Source organism: Muscardinus avellanarius (genome assembly GCF_963383645.1).
Source record: "Muscardinus avellanarius genome assembly, chromosome: 11".
In the NCBI taxonomy this organism is placed as follows: Eukaryota; Metazoa; Chordata; class Mammalia; order Rodentia; family Gliridae; genus Muscardinus; species Muscardinus avellanarius.
In genome coordinates this window covers 93,494,567-93,512,786 of record NC_137797.1, presented here as the reverse complement: position 1 = coordinate 93,512,786, position 18,220 = coordinate 93,494,567, and the positions used below count along the sequence as shown (strand labels likewise).

At 49.3% G+C, this 18,220-nt stretch overlaps 1 protein-coding gene across 1 annotated transcript in view; it reads right to left on the bottom strand.

The window, feature by feature from the left end:
- Positions 1-18,220, bottom strand: part of B4GALNT3 (beta-1,4-N-acetyl-galactosaminyltransferase 3) — a gene marked incomplete at both ends in the record, with an annotated part of 101,439 nt that overhangs the window by 25,899 nt on the left and 57,320 nt on the right. Inside the window, one exon of the mRNA XM_080704952.1 lies at positions 152-255. Within this exon, the coding sequence (XP_080561078.1) occupies positions 152-255 (104 nt within the window). The remainder of the gene's footprint in view (positions 1-151; positions 256-18,220) is intronic.

Genomic DNA, 18,220 nt, shown 5'->3' with positions numbered 1-18,220 from the left:
CCCAGATGCCAGACTGGGGTCCTTCTAGCCGTCTCTCCTCGACCTCTCACACCATGGAGAAATGGAGGTTTCCCTAAAGGCTGCGGGGTCAGGGCAGCTGAGGTCCACATTCACACAGCAACAGGCGAGAAGTGCTGGTCCTGCCGTGTACCTTGAGGTTCAGCTTCTGGGGACGGTAGAACTGGAGATTGGGGTCCACTGCCGGGATGTTCCTGTTGGCCAGAGCCTTGGCCAGTTCTCTCCAGCTGCCGTACCCTGAGGAAGGGGAAAAAGAGAAAAGCAAGGTCAACATTATTTGAGGACCGACTTTATAAATCTGCAAGACTGGGGGTAGAGACAGTACAAGTCCTTGTCTTCCCTCTGCTTCAGGTATGCAGTGGCCGGGGCAGGAGACAGTTACAAACTGGGCAGAGAAGCTGGGGATGGTGGTGGACGCTTGTAATCCCAGAATTTGGGAGGCTGAGACCGCAGGATCTCCTCAGTTTGATGACAGCCTCAGCTACTTAGTGAAGCCCTTTGCAACTCAGTGAGACCCTGTTTCAAAATAAAAAATAGGACTGAGGGTGTCACTTGGAGATAGACTACCCCTGGGTTCCATCCCCAGTACCACAAATAAAATAAAACAAACTTAGCAGAGGTTATAGCGTAGAGAGAGAAGCATGCATACGTCCCACTAGCATTCACTGCCTTCTATAAATTGAAGAAGGAGCCAGGCCAGGTGAATACAGTCCACTGCCCTCCCTCTGCCCACTACCGGCCAATTCTTCCCCAGCTTCTACCAGAGGGGGCTGACTTCTCCCCAAAGGCCACTGTGGAGAAATGGCTGGGAAAGGAAGAACTCTCTTCCCTCCAGCCTGGTCCCTTCCCAGACAGGGCGGCAGCGAGGGATCACTGGAGGGTGGCGAGGGTCTCTGCTTCCCCCACCATTAACTGATGGGTTGTTGAACAGAACCAGAGCTGCGAGAGGCAGGAAAGGGTGGCCCTGGGACTTGAGTTTGTCAAACAAATTTATCAACTGTTGAAGATACAAGATTAGAGGGAGGCTTGGCAACTCCTGAGTTAATTCAGAAGCTGTGTGTGACCGATGACATCTGCCCCCTTGGAACTTGGTTGGCTTACGCACATCTGGGAAGGCAAAATGCCAAATCATAATGAGAGCGAGGGAGGGAACAGGATACCGCTGGGGCGCCTGCATGCGTTCCTAAACAAGCAAGGAGGCGAGGGGCTGCCCTGGGGTGACGGTGCATGATCAGCCACCAGGGTCAGTCACCTGGCCGGTGTGTCTCGCTTGTAAGGATGCTGCCTGCGCGTGCCTGCTGGGCTCTGAGTAAGTGACTCCAAACCACCGTGAGCCCAAAACCAGGTCATCATAAGCTAGACAAGGCTACAAGATCATCTTGTCCTCATTTCAGGGAAATGGGAAATTCAGGGAAATGGGACCCAGGCCAATGAGTTGACTAATCTAGGCTCACTTGGCAGGTGGTGACAAAGCAAAGACTAGAACCCGAGCACTCAGATGCACTTCCACAGGCTGCTCCTTCCTCGCCATCAAAATACCCCACGAGGCCGGGCATGCAGGAGGTGACGCAGAGGCAGGAGTGTCCCACGATCCCCTGTGAGCACCAGCAGCGCCACACACAGCCAACCAGACACTAAGTAAGAGCACGGCTGGCAGGCATGGACCTCACAGAAGAAGGTGACATTGACCCTGCGCCCCTCCAGGTGGGGACAAGGATCGCAGACGGAATGCAGAGGTGTGGTGGGTGCTTTTCTTACATCGTTTTAAGATCCTTCAGTGTTTATGAAGCATCCCACAGGCATGATTTCACTTGACTTTTCTGAGAATCTCATCAGCGAGGCCAGCTCGGCTTACTCCCATTTTATGAATGGGGAAAGAGGAGCCCAGAGTTCAAAGTCACCCAGAGCATTGTGTCATTCCAGCAACATTTTCTTCTGTGGACATTTTTTCCCTATTTTTGAAGGATTAAACCCAGGGGGACTCTGAACTAAAACCCCAGCTCTATTTTATTTTTAATTTTGAAATAGTATCTCACTGAGTTGCTAAGGGTCCCACTAAGTTGTTGAGCTGTCCTCGAACCTGCCTGTCTCAGCCTCCCACAGACTGGCTAACAGGCATATGCCACGACCTGGCTCTGTGGGCACTTTTTGGCATAGGCTTTGAGGAGTCCCGGGGGCAGAGCCCTCAGCTGGTGATCTCTGCCTTTGGGTTCCTGCAAAGATATTCCACCTCCACTCATGGTAGGGTTATAGAGACTTCTGCAGGCTTATCTGCCATCAAGGTCTCTCCTGTTTGCGTGGGTGGCTGGCAGTCAGGAGCAGGTCACAGAAGTCCAGGACAGGGGTATATTCTGGAGAAGCTGGATGCTGGGGCCAATGAAGTAGAAATGTGGGAAATGAAGTAGAAAGAGCCTGCTCTCACACCATACCCTCCATTTCTAGAGAAGCTCAAGGGAGACTTGTTTGATTATCTGCTGATCCCAACACAGCTGGGTGTGGTGGCACATATTTGTAATCCCAGTGTTTGGTAGGCTGAGACAGGAGGATTGCAGGTTTGAGACCAGCCTCAGCAACTTAACAGGACCCTGTTTCAAAATAAAAAAAATAAGCTGGGCGTGGTGGTACACTCTTGTAATCCCAGCATTTGGGAGGCTGAGACAGGAGATTGCAGTTCTTGGGCAGCCTCAACTACTTAGTGAGGCCCTTTGTAACTCAGTGAGACCCTGTTTCAAAATAAAGAGTCAAAAATTGGGCTGAGGGTGTAGCTTGGAGGTAGAAATGTCCCTGGGTTCCACCCCCAGTGCTGCAAAAAATAATAATAATAAATAAAAATAAAGTAAAAAATAAAATTGGGCTGGGGGTATAGCACAGAGGTAGAACACCCCTGAGTTCAATCCCCAGTAACACACACACACACACACACACACACACACACACACACACACACTCCACGCTCCTTCTTAGCCCATGGAGCTTTTGGCTAGTGGCTGAGGGTTCAAAGGCCTAGTGACAAATGAGTCACACTGCAGGGAGGAGGAGGACAGGCCCTGCCTAGCTTTTGAACCTCAACAACTGGGTTATCTCTTCTTTGACTCTGCATTTGTGGCCAAATGCCACCTGCTTTCTGGAGAGGGCGAGGAGAGCATCGCCCTCTTTGAGGAGCAAAAGTGTGTGTCACATGCACACCCTTTCTCATAGATGGGTTTTCACCTCCGCCTCGTTCTCCCTCAGCTTACCCAAGGTCAGTGAACTATAGCTGCGGGTCTTGAGCTCCCCTGGGCCGCCTTCAGATGGGCTCCTCTGGCCCCTCTTTTCCAGGATGCCTCGTCCTTGGGTCAGCCCCGTTTTTAGCATGAATCCTACTAAGTCACTTTAGCAAGACTCCCCCCCCAGGATCGCCCTTATACCCAGGATATCTAATCAGGTTCCTCCTCTCCCACCCTGGCCTTCAGCACGAATCCTGTTAGGCCAGTTTAGCAAAAACCCCTTGGGGTGCCCTCCTAGCAAGTGTCTGCGCACGGACCCACTCACTCTGCCTGTTGCCTCTAAGTCGCCCCACTGATTGCTGTATTCAGAATGGAGCTCAGCTCTGTACCGCTGTCTCTGTGGCTTGCTACAGTACTGCTGAATAAAACCTGCCGTCACCACCTTTAGTGGACACGTGGCGCCATTTCTCTTTAATAGAAAGCAAGGGGGAAGTGAGGTCCAGAGAGGCAGCTGGGTGAGTTGGGTGGAGTTAACTCTAACCAGGAGAACCTGGGTGTGGAGCAGGGACGGTCCACAGCCCCACCTTGAGCAGCCCTGGGTCGTGTAGTAGAAAGACAAGCAAGGCTGCCTTTTTTAACCACTCATGACCTGAAGGGGCGCCGTTTCAGACTGATTTCTTCATCTGATGGTGAGGAGAGAAGCCCCTGCCCTCTAGGACTGCCGTGAGCAAGGAATTTTAATTACACACGCTGGACGCAGTGTGGGGTCTGACATCCAGCAAGCGCTTAGTAGGATCCTTCCTTCCTAACAATCTCTAAGTTGAGGATTTGGGACTGGGGAATCAGAAGTTAGGAGTTTCAACCCCTTTTGACTTTTCTTTTTATCTTTATGGGGGGAAATGGGTGAGTTGAATTGAGAGGCATCTGCCTCTGAGATACACCACCTAGCCATTTAAAAATTTTTTTTGTTTTGTTTGAAAGTAGGGTCTCACTAGGTTTTTGAGGCTGGCCTTGAACCTGTGATCCTCCTGTCTCAGCCTTCTAAGTACTGGGATTACAGGCATGCACCACCCTGACTTTTGTAGACTGCAAAGAGCCAGGAGTCTCTGACTGTCTTCTGCGTGTTTATAAAGCAGACTGTGGGCCGGCAGTGACTGTGCTGGCACAGCAAGAGACAACCCGCCTCTGTCTGTGGGTGCTGTGGTTCCCCCCTTGCTCTCCGCAGCCCGTCAATATCCACTGAGAGCGTTTTACAAGTCAGGTGCTGTGCCCGGTACTGGGTCTTCCCTCCTCTGTCTCTTGGCTTCTGCATTAGTCCCGCCAGTGATACCCAGGCATCGCTCCACCCCCTGGGGGAACCTGGAGCTGAAGAATGTGCTGATTTAACCACTGACACTTGTCACTCGCCCTCTGGTAAGCAAGCTTCTCCTGCTCCTGGCCAGACCTCTCCTCCTGGAGTGCCAGCTGCCAGGGCCTGCTTCTCTCGCAACAGGTGTCACATTTGTGCCTGGAGACAGACACCCTGATCTCGGGTGACAGATAAAGCACCACCAGGGGCCTCATATTCTGTCCTTCCAAAGCTAGGCTATCAGATTCCCCATCAGCAGGAGCTTGGCCAACATCCCTCCCCTGGGAACCAGCGGACTCTTCAAAGACCTGAAGACGGCTAGCTTGGCTCTTGGGTGAAAAGACGGCACACAGATCTACAAAGATATATAGACATACAGGTATTTAAGTATCTTTATATATAGCTAGATTCCTGGATGCTTTTTTCAAACATTCACATTATTTCATTGCCTCCCCTCAACCTCCTGTTAAGTGATGTCATCTCCATTTTATTTTATTTATTTATTTATTCATTTGTGGTACTGGGGGTGGAACCCAGATGCTTTCTACCTCTGGGCTATACTCCCAGACCTTTTTTATATTTTATTTGGAAACAGGGTCTCACTAAGTTGCTGAGAGCCTCACTAAGTAGCTGAGGCTGGCTTCGAACCCGTGCGATACTCCTGTCTCAGCCTCCCAAGAGCAGGGATTACAAGCGTGGGCCACCACGCCTGGCATCTCCATTTTATTTTTGTGTGTGTGTGTGTGTGTGTGTGTGTGTGTGTGTGTGTGTGTGTGTGTGTTAGGTACTAGCTAGGGATGGAACCCAGGGACCTTCTACCTCCAGGCAATATTCCCAGCCCTATTTTATTTTTATTTGAAAACAGGGTCTCACTAAGTTGCTGAGGCTGGCTTTGAACCTGCGATCCTCTTAGTCTCCTAAGTACTGGGATTACAAGTGTGCACCACATGCCCAGCTATCATCTCCATTTTATTTTATTTTTTGTGGAACTAGGAATTGGATCCAGGGGCATTCTACCTCTGAGCTATACCCCCAGCCCTATTTTTTATTTTTGAAACAAGGTCTCTTTAAGTTACAGAGGGTCTTACTAAGTAGCTGTGTCAACCTGTGAACCTGCGATCTTCCTGTCTCAGCCTCCCAAGTACTGGGATTACAAGTGTGCACCACCATACCTGGCTGTCATCTCCATTTTAAAAGTTAAAACAAACAAAACTGAAAGATGGACCTATAGGCCCAAGGTCACACAGTGAATAAGACCATCCAGGTGAAGGGTTTAGTGCCTGCTACTCGAGAGCCATTTAACACATGCAATTTGTTGTCATCATCATTAGTCACAGATCTGGAGCTTTTGTCCATTTCCTGTGACCCCTGGTCTGACCTGGTGGATCTATCACATGGTCTCTGGGGTCATCCACATGATAGAAAAAGGAAGCCCTATGCTGCTCAGGATGCATCAGTGTTGCGGATCCCACAGTGGAACTGTGGATGTGTGCCCAACTTCATCCCAGGGGCTGAAATACTTTGAAGCACTTTCAAAGCCAGGCATGGTGTGTGTACCTGGAATCCCAGTACTTGGGAGCCTGAGAAAGGAGAGTCTTAGGTTCGAGACCAGCCTCAGCAATTTAGCGAGCCTCTCAGCAACCTAGCAAGACCCCATTTCAAGATAAAACAAAACAAACAGGAATAAAAGAAGAAGGTATGGGCGTGTAGCTTGGCCCTGGGTTCAAACCTCAGTACCCAAAAAAACAAAAACAAAAAACAAAAAAACAATACCTTTCAACTTAGTAGGTGTGGCTCAATGGTAGAGCAACTTGCCTAGCCTTGGGTTTCATCCCCAGCACCAAAAACAAAGCAAAACACAGAAAGAAAAGAAAAGAAAAAAAAAAAAGCCAGCAGGTGAAAATTCAGACTAAATTTGCATGTAGATATAAAGTCTGAGAGCCAGTTGATAAAGACCTTAGACAAACAGAGCTGGCCCTCTGTCGAAAATCCTCCCAAGCAGCTGAACACAAGGATGTATTCAAGAGCTGGGCAAGAAGCTGGGCATGGTGATGCACACTTGTAATCCCAGTACTTGGGAGGCAGAGACAGGAGGGCTGCAGGTTCACAGCCAGCCTCAGCTACTTAGTGAGGCCCTCCGAAACTTAGCGAGACTCTGTTTCACAATAAAGAATAAAAAATAGGGCTGGGGGTGTGGCTAAGAGGTAGAATGCCCCTAGGTTCCATTCCCAGTACAGAAGGAGGAGGAGGAGCAGGAGGAGGAGGAGGAGGAGGAGGAGGAGGAGGAGGAGGAGGAAGAGGAGGAAGAGGAGGAAGAGGAGGAGGAGGAGGAAAGGAAGGAAAGAAGGAAAGAGAAGAGGAGAGAAAAGAAAAAAGAAAAGAAAGGGTTTGCATCTTCTCTGAGCTACCGGGGAAGGGCTTTCAGGAGCTCTAGAAGGTCACGGGTGGGAAGGAGGAGCACAGGAGGGCTGGTCCCACTTGCTCCACCAGACACAAAGGACCTGAGAGATAAGGTGAGCTTGGATTTGCAAAGAGCAAAGAAGCCCCCCCCCCCAGTACTAGATCTGTCCACCAGAGACCAAGACTGCACAAAGAAAAGGTGATGAAACCCAGTGACGCCAGGCAGAGACAGAGCCTGGTCCCACTAGACATCAGGAGGTTGCCATGGGGACAAGAGGTCATGAGATCCAGGACTTGGTTCTTTTTTTATTTGTTTGTTATTTTTACAGTACTGGGGATGGAACCCAGGGGCGTTCTACCTCCAAGCTATACCCCCAGCCCTATTTTATTCTTTATTCCACAAACCGTGATCCTCCTGTCTCAGCCTCCCAAATGCTGGGATTACAAGCATGTGCCACTACACCTGGCTTGACTTGGTTCTACGAAAGTCAGGAACCTGCACTGAGTCCCAGGATGAAACAGCAGGGACCGCAGCTCTGCCTGGGGATGGCACACGAGGGCCAGTCACGCATCCTCACAGGATGGAGCAGCTGTGGGCCAGGGCCAGGAGGCCTTACCCCACCAGGAACCAGAAGTAGCACAGACAGACGGACCCGCCACCTGGGAGGGCATCTCTAGGGCAAACCTGGGATCCAGTGGCAGAGGCAGGTGTGTGTGAGGCTTTTCCTTCCTAGTCCAGGATACCCGAGGGAACTTGACGCAATAAAAATGATTCCTCTGTAACTATACCAATTAACATTTGTGGGTTGGGCATATATACATACATACATACACACACACACGCCTATTTATACATATGCCTATTATATTTATTGTACTTAGAATATACAGTAATTTTTTTGTGTGTGGTACTGGGTTTCCTGGAAGCCCTTCTAATTTCAGGCTACACTCCCAGGCCTATTTTTATATTTTTATTTGGAAACAGGGTCTCTTAAGCCAGCGCGGCTGACTTCGAACCAGCGCGATCCTCCTGTCTCCGCCTCCCAAGCGCACGGGGATTACAAGCGTGCGCCACCACGCCCGGCGAACATACGATATTTTTAAAAATATAATAATGCTACAGGAAAATAAAGCTCCAAAGTTTAAAATCTTGCCAGAAGTTGCAAAGATGGTAAGTGCTTGTGCCAGGATTTGAACGCAGGACAAAAGCCTATGTGCTCAATCACATTACTCAATATTGAATGTGCTTGAGAACTTTTGTCAGCCTCCACCAGCACCATCATGATCACCTGGGGTCGGGTACTCATGTAGTCACCTGCCTCTCCCTCTTCTCCTGTGCCCTCCCCCGTTACCTCCTACCTCTGTCCCCACACCAGCCCATCTCCTCGCCCTCTCTAATCCATCACTGAGGCCTCTCCATAAGCACCAAAGAAATGCAAAGGGGAGGGTAGAGACCCCAAATATTGTCTCATCGTCCCCAAACAGCTGGAGAACTGGACTCAAAAGCTCTTGAGCAGGGCTTTCTAACCCTTCCTGGTGCCTCAGCTCCTTTCCTTCTCAACATAAATAACCCAGTTGTGTGTGTCCCACACAGGTTGGCCCAGAGGATTATCAATGGCTGCTCTGCCCCATCCCCTTCTCCCCCACAGCACAGGTGTGCATGGTGGGGCTGGGAGGGAGGGAGTACGTGTGTATGTATGTGTGCATGTATGTATGTGATTTACTTTGGAACTGGAGATTGAACCTGGGGGCACTCTACTTGAAGCTATCTACCTCCGGGCTATACTCCCAAACCTATTTTCATATTTTATTTGGAAACAGGGTCTCACTAAGTTGCTGAGAGCCTCACTAAGTAGCTGAGGCTGGCTTCGAACCTGTGCAATAATCCTCCTGTCTCATTCTCCCAAGCACGGGGATTATAACCACGCACCACCACGCCAAGCTCCAACCACTAGCCCCCCCCCCCTTTTTTTTCTTTTTGGTTCCTGGAAACCTTTCTACCTCTGGGCTACACTCTTAGACCTATTTTATATTTTTATTTGGAAACAGGATCTCTTAAGCCAGCACGGCTGGCTTCGAACCTGCATGATTCTCCTGTCTCCGCCTCCCAAGCAAGGGGATTACAAGCGTGCACCACCACGCCCGGCTAGCCCTTTTTATTTTGAAACAGGGTCTCACTAAGTCACTGAGATTGGCCTCAAACCTGTGATTCTTCTGACTGAGCCTCCCAAGTACTGGGGTTATGGGCATGGACCACCACTCCTGGCTTTCTGGCTCTTCTCTGATGGACAGATAGAGCAGGGCAGGGTTCTGATGAGCCTCTTCTCCCACCCAACCCCAAGCCTGCTGCAACTCAGAGTCAGGCCCAAGAACCTGAAAAACAGCCCGCTGCTTCCCCAGCCGCCTGCCAGGCTGGCACCTTAGTGCTGGAACACCCCGCAGGCTGAGACTTGCCCCATTGACGCTGCCCAAAGAGGGCGCGTGAGCCTATGCCAAGTACATGCCTGGGTCCTTCAGGCCTGTTGCCAGTGCTTCCTGCTCACCCACACATGCAGAGAAAAGCATAAGACCAAGCAAGTAGACAAGAAGAGGGGCCAGAGAGCGAATGGCCCCAATTCCGCGGCCACTGCATATGGACTCTTTCTGTTGTACACATCGCAGCTCAGTAGATTTCCATCCCCCAAGCCATGGAGTTGATCAGTAGAGGTCCCAGAAGGTGTGTCCAGGTTCTGAGTCACCTCTATGATACTGTCACCATCACCATCACCATTGTCAGTACAAAAATTAAAAACCCACCAACAGGCACTGTAGTGACGCACGCCTGTAATCCCAGCAACTCAGGAGGCTGAGGCAGGAGGATGGCAAGTTCCAGGTTAGTCTGGGCAACTTAGCAAGACCCTGAAATCACATGAAAAAGGGGCAGGGGGAGCCGGGCATGGTGGTGCACACTTGTAATCCCAGCATTTGAGAGGCTGAGACAGGAGGATCGTAGTTTGAGGACAGCCTTAGCTACTTAGGGAGGCCCTTTGCAAATCAGAGTGACCGTTTCAAAACAAACAATAAAAAAAAAAAATAGGGCTGGGGTGCAGCTCGGAGGCAGAATGCCCCGGGTTCCATTCCCAGTACCGCAAAAAAGAAAGAAAAAAGAAAAAAGAAAAGAAAATTACAAAAGAAGAAGAGATTGAGGATGTAGCTCAGTCGTAGAGCACCCCTGGGCTCAAACTCCAGTGCTGTAAATAAATAAATAACCCATGTAAAGGCCCATTTACTGGTCAGCGTTATGACAATTATAGTCCTAAAAATAGTCATGTGCTAGGGAAATGTGGATTTAAGACCCTGATGTAACAACATGGTTGCATGAAAATCTAGAGATAACAGGGCCCAGGACGTCCAAAAGTGGCCCACGCCCAATAAACAGGTGTTTAAACCCTTGAGTGGACCAGTCTTTTCAGGACGCCTTAGACCTATTATAGGGAAGCCTTCTCGTGGCCTGGGACAAAGGCAAGCCTCTCCATCTCAGGGAAGATGTAGGGCTATCTTTTTCTTCCCTCAGTCTTTCAAAGATGAGGCTCAGGGTAGAGCACTTGCCTAGCAGGTATGAGGACCTAGGTTCCATCCTAGCACCGCAAAAAGATAAACGGAAGTTGAGTGGTGGTCCAGCGCCAGCAATCGGCAGGTAGGGAAAGGAGCGCGTGGCTGGGAGCTGTCGGCCAGCTCTCATTTGCTGAGCACTTGCTGCGCCTGGAGCACTCTGCTCACTGCTCTGACAGGAAGGCCCAAGCATGCAGCTCCCTCCATCCCTCACTGCAGCTGGGCGAAGGCCCACGGTAAATGAAAGGACCAAGTTGCCCACAAAACTCTGTACATGCCCCGGCACTCGCGCTCAGGCCCACACGGGGCCTGCACCAGCCACTTCTGCAGGATGCAAACTATTAGACACGCAGACAGCTGGGCTTAGGTGCTGATGACATGACGTCGCTCCACTTTCTAGACTTGCAGAAACCTCAGGGGGAAAAAATGCCCTGCCTGCAAATATTTTCTGAGTTTAGAAAACTGGTCGTCAGGAACCCCAAAGAGTGCCAGAGAAGCAACAGATAAATAGAGAAACCCTGATTCTACAAGCTATACAACGGCAATAGGGTGGTTTCAGCAGAAACATCACTAGAACTCGCTCAGAGGTTTGATGCTGCCCATGGAGGCTCTGGGGGCTTGGGACAATAGCCCAGCAGCCACTCAAAAGCCCGTGTGCTTTCTCCTACCTCGTTCCACGTGGACGGAGGGAACAGGCAGTCTTTCCGAAGTGGGTAGAGACGACTCCCCACCAGCTGGAGGGAGAGGAGTGGTTTCCATAGTTAGAGGTCTGGCAGGGACAGAGGCATTAGAGACAGTCAGAGTAGGGACCAGAATGAAAAGACTGAAGGTCAGAAAAGAAGACTGGAAGAGAAGAAGAATGCAGAGTGGGGAGTATGGCTTTCAGAAAGAGTAAGATGGCACGGCCTAGACTGCCGAGGAGCCTAAGGGGAGCCAGGCACGGTGGCCACTGCAGGCCCAGCTGCTGGGGAGGCTGAGGCCGGAGGCTCGCTTGATGCCAGCAGTTCAGAGCCAGCCTGAGCATAACTGAGACCCCTGGGTCTCTTAAACTTTTTTTTTTAATTTAAAGACAAAAGGGAGACATGGGAAATAGTAACTTCTAATTATGAAGAGGCTAGACTTGTAGGTGACTACAGTAAGATGCCAAGGTAGCTGGGCGGGAACCACACTGTTTACAAAGCGCTTCTCGGATAAAAGACTAATTCCATGTGCACATAACAGAATATCGCCTCACAGCAAACAAATGTGTTTGCCCAGGCCAGCCACTGTGCCAAGTACTTGCCATACATCATCGTCTAATCTCCACAACAGTCCTTCAGGTAGATACTAATAGGATCCCAGTACAGAGGAGAAAATTGAGGTCCTGAGGGTGCGTGTCTGCCCAGATCTCACAGTCTTCAGGTAACAGAGCTGAGACTTACCTCCTGTTATTTGCCACCCCCCACCCCCAACAGGGACATTCTACCTCTGAGCTACATCCCCAGCCCTATTTTTAGTCTTTATTTTGAAACCGGGTCTCACTGAGTTGAGAGGGCCCCACTATGTAGCTGAGGCTGTCCTCGAACCACGATCCTCCTGTCTCAGCCTCCCAAATGCTGAGATTACAAGCATGCACCAGCCACCATGCTTGGCTTGTTTTTTTTTTTTTTTTTTTTTTGCGGGTCTGGGGATGGAACCCAGGGGCATTTGACCTCCAAGCTACACCCCCTGCCCTATTTTTTTTTTTTTATTCTTTATTTTGAAACCGGGTCTCACTGAGTTGCAGAGGGCCTCACTAAGTAGCTGAAGCTGTCCGCGAACCACGATCCTCCAGGTCTCAGCCTCCTGAATGCTGGGATTACAAGAGTGCGCCACCACACCCGGCGGCTTGTTTTTTTTTTTTTTTTTTTTTTTTGGTGGTACTGGGGTTCCTGGAAGCCCTCCTTCCTCCGGGCTACACTCCCAGACCTATTTTATATTTTTGAAACAGGGTCTCTTACGCCAGCACGGCTGGCTTCGAACCTGCGCGATCCTCCTGTCTCCGCCTCCCAAGCGCGGGGATTACAAGCGTGCGCCACCACGCCCGGCTTTGTTTGTTTTTTTTAAAGAGGCTCCTGACATGCATCTTACACAGGCCCTTCTGTTTGTTGAGTGGAATGGCAGTAGAATCTAGGGGAAGCAAGGAGAGCCCTGAGCCCAAGAACATTTTCTGGAACAAGTTTGGGAGCCAGGAGCCTCAACCTCCCAGCCCTCTCTCAGCCTGATGTCTCCTTTTGGAACAACATATTATTATTTTTTTCCTTTGCATCATTAGGGATGGAACCCAGGGCCTCTTAGCTGCTCTACTAAGAGCTAGGCCTGCAGCCCCTGGAACGACACACAGTTTTAAGCACCTTGAGCTGCTTCTCTTTCCTACATCAGGCTTGAGAACAAATAAGGTGCGTTATCTGATCTGGAGAGCATTATCTGATCTGCAAGGTCTGATGAAGGTGACTTGCCAGAGCCCCGCTGAGATTGCTGTAACCTCGGGAGGCAGGGGATGGGATAGGATGGCCAGGGTGACAGCAGCTCTGCAGGAGAGGGACATGGGGGCTCAGCCTCCCTCCACCCCACAGAGATGGTTACTCATGTATTTAGTTATTTATTTAGCAGTACTGGGGATTGAACCCAGGGCTTTGTGCATATTAGGCAAGTGCTCTAGCACTGAGCTACAGGGTTCTCAATAAGCGGCTCAGGCTGGCCTGCAGCTTTCAATTCCCCTGCCGTAGCCTCTCGGGTCTCTGGGATTATAGGCCTGTGCCACTGCACCCAGCTCAAAAGATCATGGTGATGGCACGTAAGGGTTAGACGGTACCAAGGATGGAGAAGTGGGTCACGGGGGTTAGGTCCGTCTCAGAGTCACTCGTCCAACCACAACTGACAGGAGCCAGGTCTTGTTCATTGTTATAGTCACTGCATACATGGGCTGACACTGGCAGTTCCCCACATACCCTGGTTTCAGAGAGAAGTTCTCTTTCCTGGATCTGATGTTCTGTTCCCACCGTGCCAATCAGGCTTTTGATGCATGTAGAGTGGATAAATGAATGAATTACAAGGGGCCTGGCATATTTAGTATCATAGGACAGAACAGGCATCTTCCGGGGACAATTGTGGGTGGGTGGGAGCCTGGATGAGCCAACAGATGCTGGGCAGGACGTTCTGAAAACTTAAGACCAACTAAAGGCGATCTCAGGACCGTGGACACTCACTATGACCAGGATGGCAAAGCTTACCCTCCCTCCCTCACTCTTTTTTTTTTTGGGGGGGAGGGGTCCTCTTTTAAAAATTTCCACAAATATATTTGCATGTGCGTGAAAGAATATAAAACGCAGAATTTACCATTTAACTCTTTTTAAGTGTACAGATCAGTAGCATTAAATGTACTTGCATTGCTGTGTAACCACCCAGCTCCAGAACGTTTTTATCTTTCCAACCTGAAACACTGTGCCTCATAAGCCAACACATCAACAATGTCTAGTGTAGGTTCCCAAACTTACTTGACTTATCCCCCTCTTCAGAAAAAAGAAATTGCTCAGTGTCCCCCCCACCGGAAATAATCCTCCTAGTCCTCCTCCTCCTCTTCCTCTTCCTCCTCCTCTTTCTACTAGAATTAATCCCAGGAGGCATTCTACCTCTGAGCTATATCCTCAGCCTTTTTAATTTATTTATTTATATTTATGTATTTATTTATTTATGTATTTATTTTTGCAGGTCTGGGGATGGAACCCAGGGGCATTTGACCTCTGAGCTACACCCCTGCCCTATTTTTTATTCCTTATTTTGAAACAGTGTCTCGCTGAATTGCAAAGGGCCTAAGTAGCTGAGGCTGTCCACTAACCGCAATCCTCCTGTCTCAGCCTCCCAAATGCTGGGATTACAAGTGTGCGCCACCACATCCAGCTTTTATTTATTTTTTAAATTTTGAAACAAGGTTTCACTAAATTGCTGGAGGATCTCACTAAAACTGCTGAGGGTGGCCTCCACCTCCTCTTGTCTCAGCCTCCCAAGTACAGGGAGTACAGGCATGTGCACCATGCTTGGTAAAATCTACCTTCTTGAATAACAGAAGCAGTGACAAGTTTGTGGGGTTTTTTTTGGGTTTTTTTTTGTTTTTTTTTTGGTGGTACTGGGGTTCCTGGAAGCCCTTCTACCTCCAGGCTACACTCCCAGACCTATTTTTACATTTTTATTTGGAAACAGGGTCTCCTAAGCCAGCCCGCACGGCTGCCTTCGAACCTGCGTGATCCTCCTGTCTCTGCCTCCCAAGTGCGGGGATTACAAGCGTGCGCCACCACGCCCAGCAGCTTTGTGTTCTTTTATTATCTACATTTTGTTCCAGTGGCCCCCTGGGGGCGGTATCACCCACTTTGGGAACCTCTGGCTAGGAACTGAAGAGAAAATCAGGATATGTAACAAGACGAAATTTCTCAGACATGGGTCAGAACTATTCAAACCTCCCAAAAAAGAAGGTCAGGCCAGGCGTGGTGGCGCACACTTGTAATCCCAGCATTGGGGAGGCTGAGACAGGAGGATCGTGGTTCAGGGACAGCCTCAGCTACTTAGTGAGGCCCCCCACAACTTAGTGAGACCCTGTTTCAAAATAAAGAATAAAAGCCGAGCAAGGGAGGGAGGGACAGGGAGGGAATGGGGTGGGAACTGGGTAGGGGTTAAGTCAGCCATGAATACATGTTTGTACACACAAGTTTTTTACCCCAATAAGTTGTACGAATATAATGCACCAATAAAAAAAATAAAAAATAAAGAATAAAAAATTGGGCTGGGGGTGTAGCTTGGAGGTAAAATGCCTCCATCCTCAGTACTCCCCAAAATCAATAAGTAAATAAAAAGGTCAGGACCTCCCAAAAAAAAAAGAGGAAAAAGAGAATACGTTGGAGAAGAAGCCAGTGCTAACAAGAAGGCCCCAAAGATGAGAAGCACCAGGAGACTTATTACCTCTGAGCCATGTGCTGTCATCAGTCTAACATTTCAATCTTTCAGGTATCTGCAACTCTCATTTTACAAGCATGATAATAGTTTCTGGAACTTTCTTGGGTACTGGTGAAGACAACTGGAGCACAGAGAAATTAGATTTTTTTTTTTTTTGGCTCCTTGAGCATAAACTTTGATATTTAATGATCCGTGATAGCTTAGTCGGTATCCTAGTAATACATAAAACTCTTGGGAAGCTATTAACTGTTTAGCCTTCCTGGGTCTTAGGGGAATATGTTTTCCATCGTTCAAAGAGACTGTTGTAGGCAATTGTAGGGTAAGATGCAAATTTATTCCCTCGAGATGGCCAAGGCACGGAGCTCAGTTTCCCTGGAGTTTACCACCGTACAAAAACAGATACAGGTTTCTCACAAAGACTGCACAGTCTGTTATTTATTTTGAATTGGCTTCTTGGATAAGTTTATTAGTGTCTTGATGGTTGCATGAAATAGCTCATAACGGGAAGGAAGCTTAAGAAGAGAGACTTCATGGAGGCAGCCACACGGGCGGTCAACAGGCTGAATTTACTGAGCATTGTGCACTTTAGCGATCAAAGATGGTGTAAAGAACCAGGTTCAGCCGGGCGTGGTGCCGTACGATTGTCATCCCTGCACTTGGGAGACGGAGACAGGAGGATGGCGCAGGTTCGAAGCCAGCCGCGCTGTCTTAAGAGACCCTGTCTCCAAATAAAAGAAAGTATAAAAATAGGTCTGGGAGTATAGCCCATAGGTAGAAGGGTTTCCAGGAACCCCAGTACCACTAAAAAAACAAACAAACAAACAAAAAAAAAACAACACCCAGGTTCAGCCTGGTACAGTGGTGCACGCCTATAAACCCAGCTACTCAGGAGGCCAAGGCAAGATGATTCCAATGCTTAGGAGGCTGAGACAGGAAGGTCACAGGTTCGAGGCCAGCCTTAGCAATTTAGCAAGACCCCATTTCTTTTTTTTCTTTTTTCTTTTTGGTGGTACTGGGGTTCCTAGAAGCCCTTCTACCTCCGGGCTACGCTCCCAGACCTTTTTTTTTATACTTTTTTATTTGGAAACAGGGTCTCTGAAGCCAGCACACGTGGCTGGCTTCGAACCTGCGCGATCCTCCTGTCTCTGCCTCCCAAACGTGAGGATTACAAGCGTGCGCCACCATGCACGGCAGCGAGACCCCATTTAAAAAAAAAAAAAAAAAGGCTAATGGTGTAGCTCAGAGTTAAAGTGCCCCGGGGTTTAATCCTCAGGACCATGAAAAATAAAATACAATAAAACAAACACAGGCACACTATCCTCCTCTCAATGAGAATACAGAGATGTATTACTGTTTTGTTATAGTTGTAATTATTATTATTTATTGTTGTTGTTGTTGTTGTTGTTTTATGGAACTGGGGATTGAACCCAGAGGCATTCTACCTCCAAGCTATATCCCAGCCCAATTTTACTTCTTATTTGGAAACGGGGCTCACTCTTGCTGAATTGTCTAGGCTGGCTTCAAACCTGCAATCCTACAAGCCTCCCAAGTACCGGGATTACAGGCATGCGCCACCACGCCCGGCGTAGAGATGTATTAAGCAGAAAGTTAGGCTCCTGGGAATCCCTGTTCTTTCTCCGGCTCCCCTTTGGTTCCTCCGCTACATGTTCTTTTTTCTCTTTAGGCCCTGGCTAACTTGCATATGGCTTCGCCTGGGTGCTGTTCTTCGCACCTACACTCTTGCCTTCCTAATCTCATCTGGGGCTTTTGAATGCCACCCCACACATGGATGGCTTCCCTAGGCTTGGCCCAGACGGCTCTCTGAATTCCCTCCTCGTATATCTACTTTGCTTACTCGCCCTGTGGATATCATCGAGGCATCTCAAACTTTATATGCCTGAAACCAAATCTGACTTTTCCTCCCAAGTTGGGCCCCTCTATCCTGTCCATCTTAGCAAATGACAACTCCTGCTTGCTCAATCGCCCAAGCCAGAAACCCTCAAATTGCTAGGATCCTCTCTCCTTTGTAATTCCTCAGCCAGTCCTGTGAGCCAGGCCTTTGAAACCTCTCCAGAACCAGACTCTCCTTCCCATCACCACCGCTCTTCCCCGGGGCACCCTGCAGTCTAGCAGCCTCAGCGGCCCCACCAGTCAATCCCTGCTCTTAGCCCTCCACGCAGGGCATACGTGGAGGTCCTTTGCAGGGCCTGTGAGTATGGCCTGCTGGGGATGGACCAGTTCATTTTGGTTGTAGCATGTTCACTCCCATGAGTGTTCCGATTTGTACACACGCCATACAGCTGCCCTCCTAAGGAGTCCTCACATGAATCCCTGGCTATCCCCTAGCTCAGGGCTATGGCTTTGTCATCATTCCACTCCAACTACGCTGATTTCCTTCTGTTCTTCCAACACACCAGGCATACTGTACCACAGGGCCTTTCTGGTGTTTTGTTTTGTTTTGTTTTTATTTTTGTGTGTGTGGTACTGGGGGAGGAACCCTGGGGCTTTTCTACCTCCAGGCTATACTCCCAGACCTATTTTTTTATACTTTATTTGGAAACAGGGTCTCATTAAGTTGCTGAGAGCCTCGCTAAGTAGCTGAGGCTGGCTTTGAACCTGCGCGATCCTCCTGTCTCGGCCTCCCAAGCTCTGGGATTACAAGTGTGCGCCAGCACTCCCAGCTTCCCCAGGG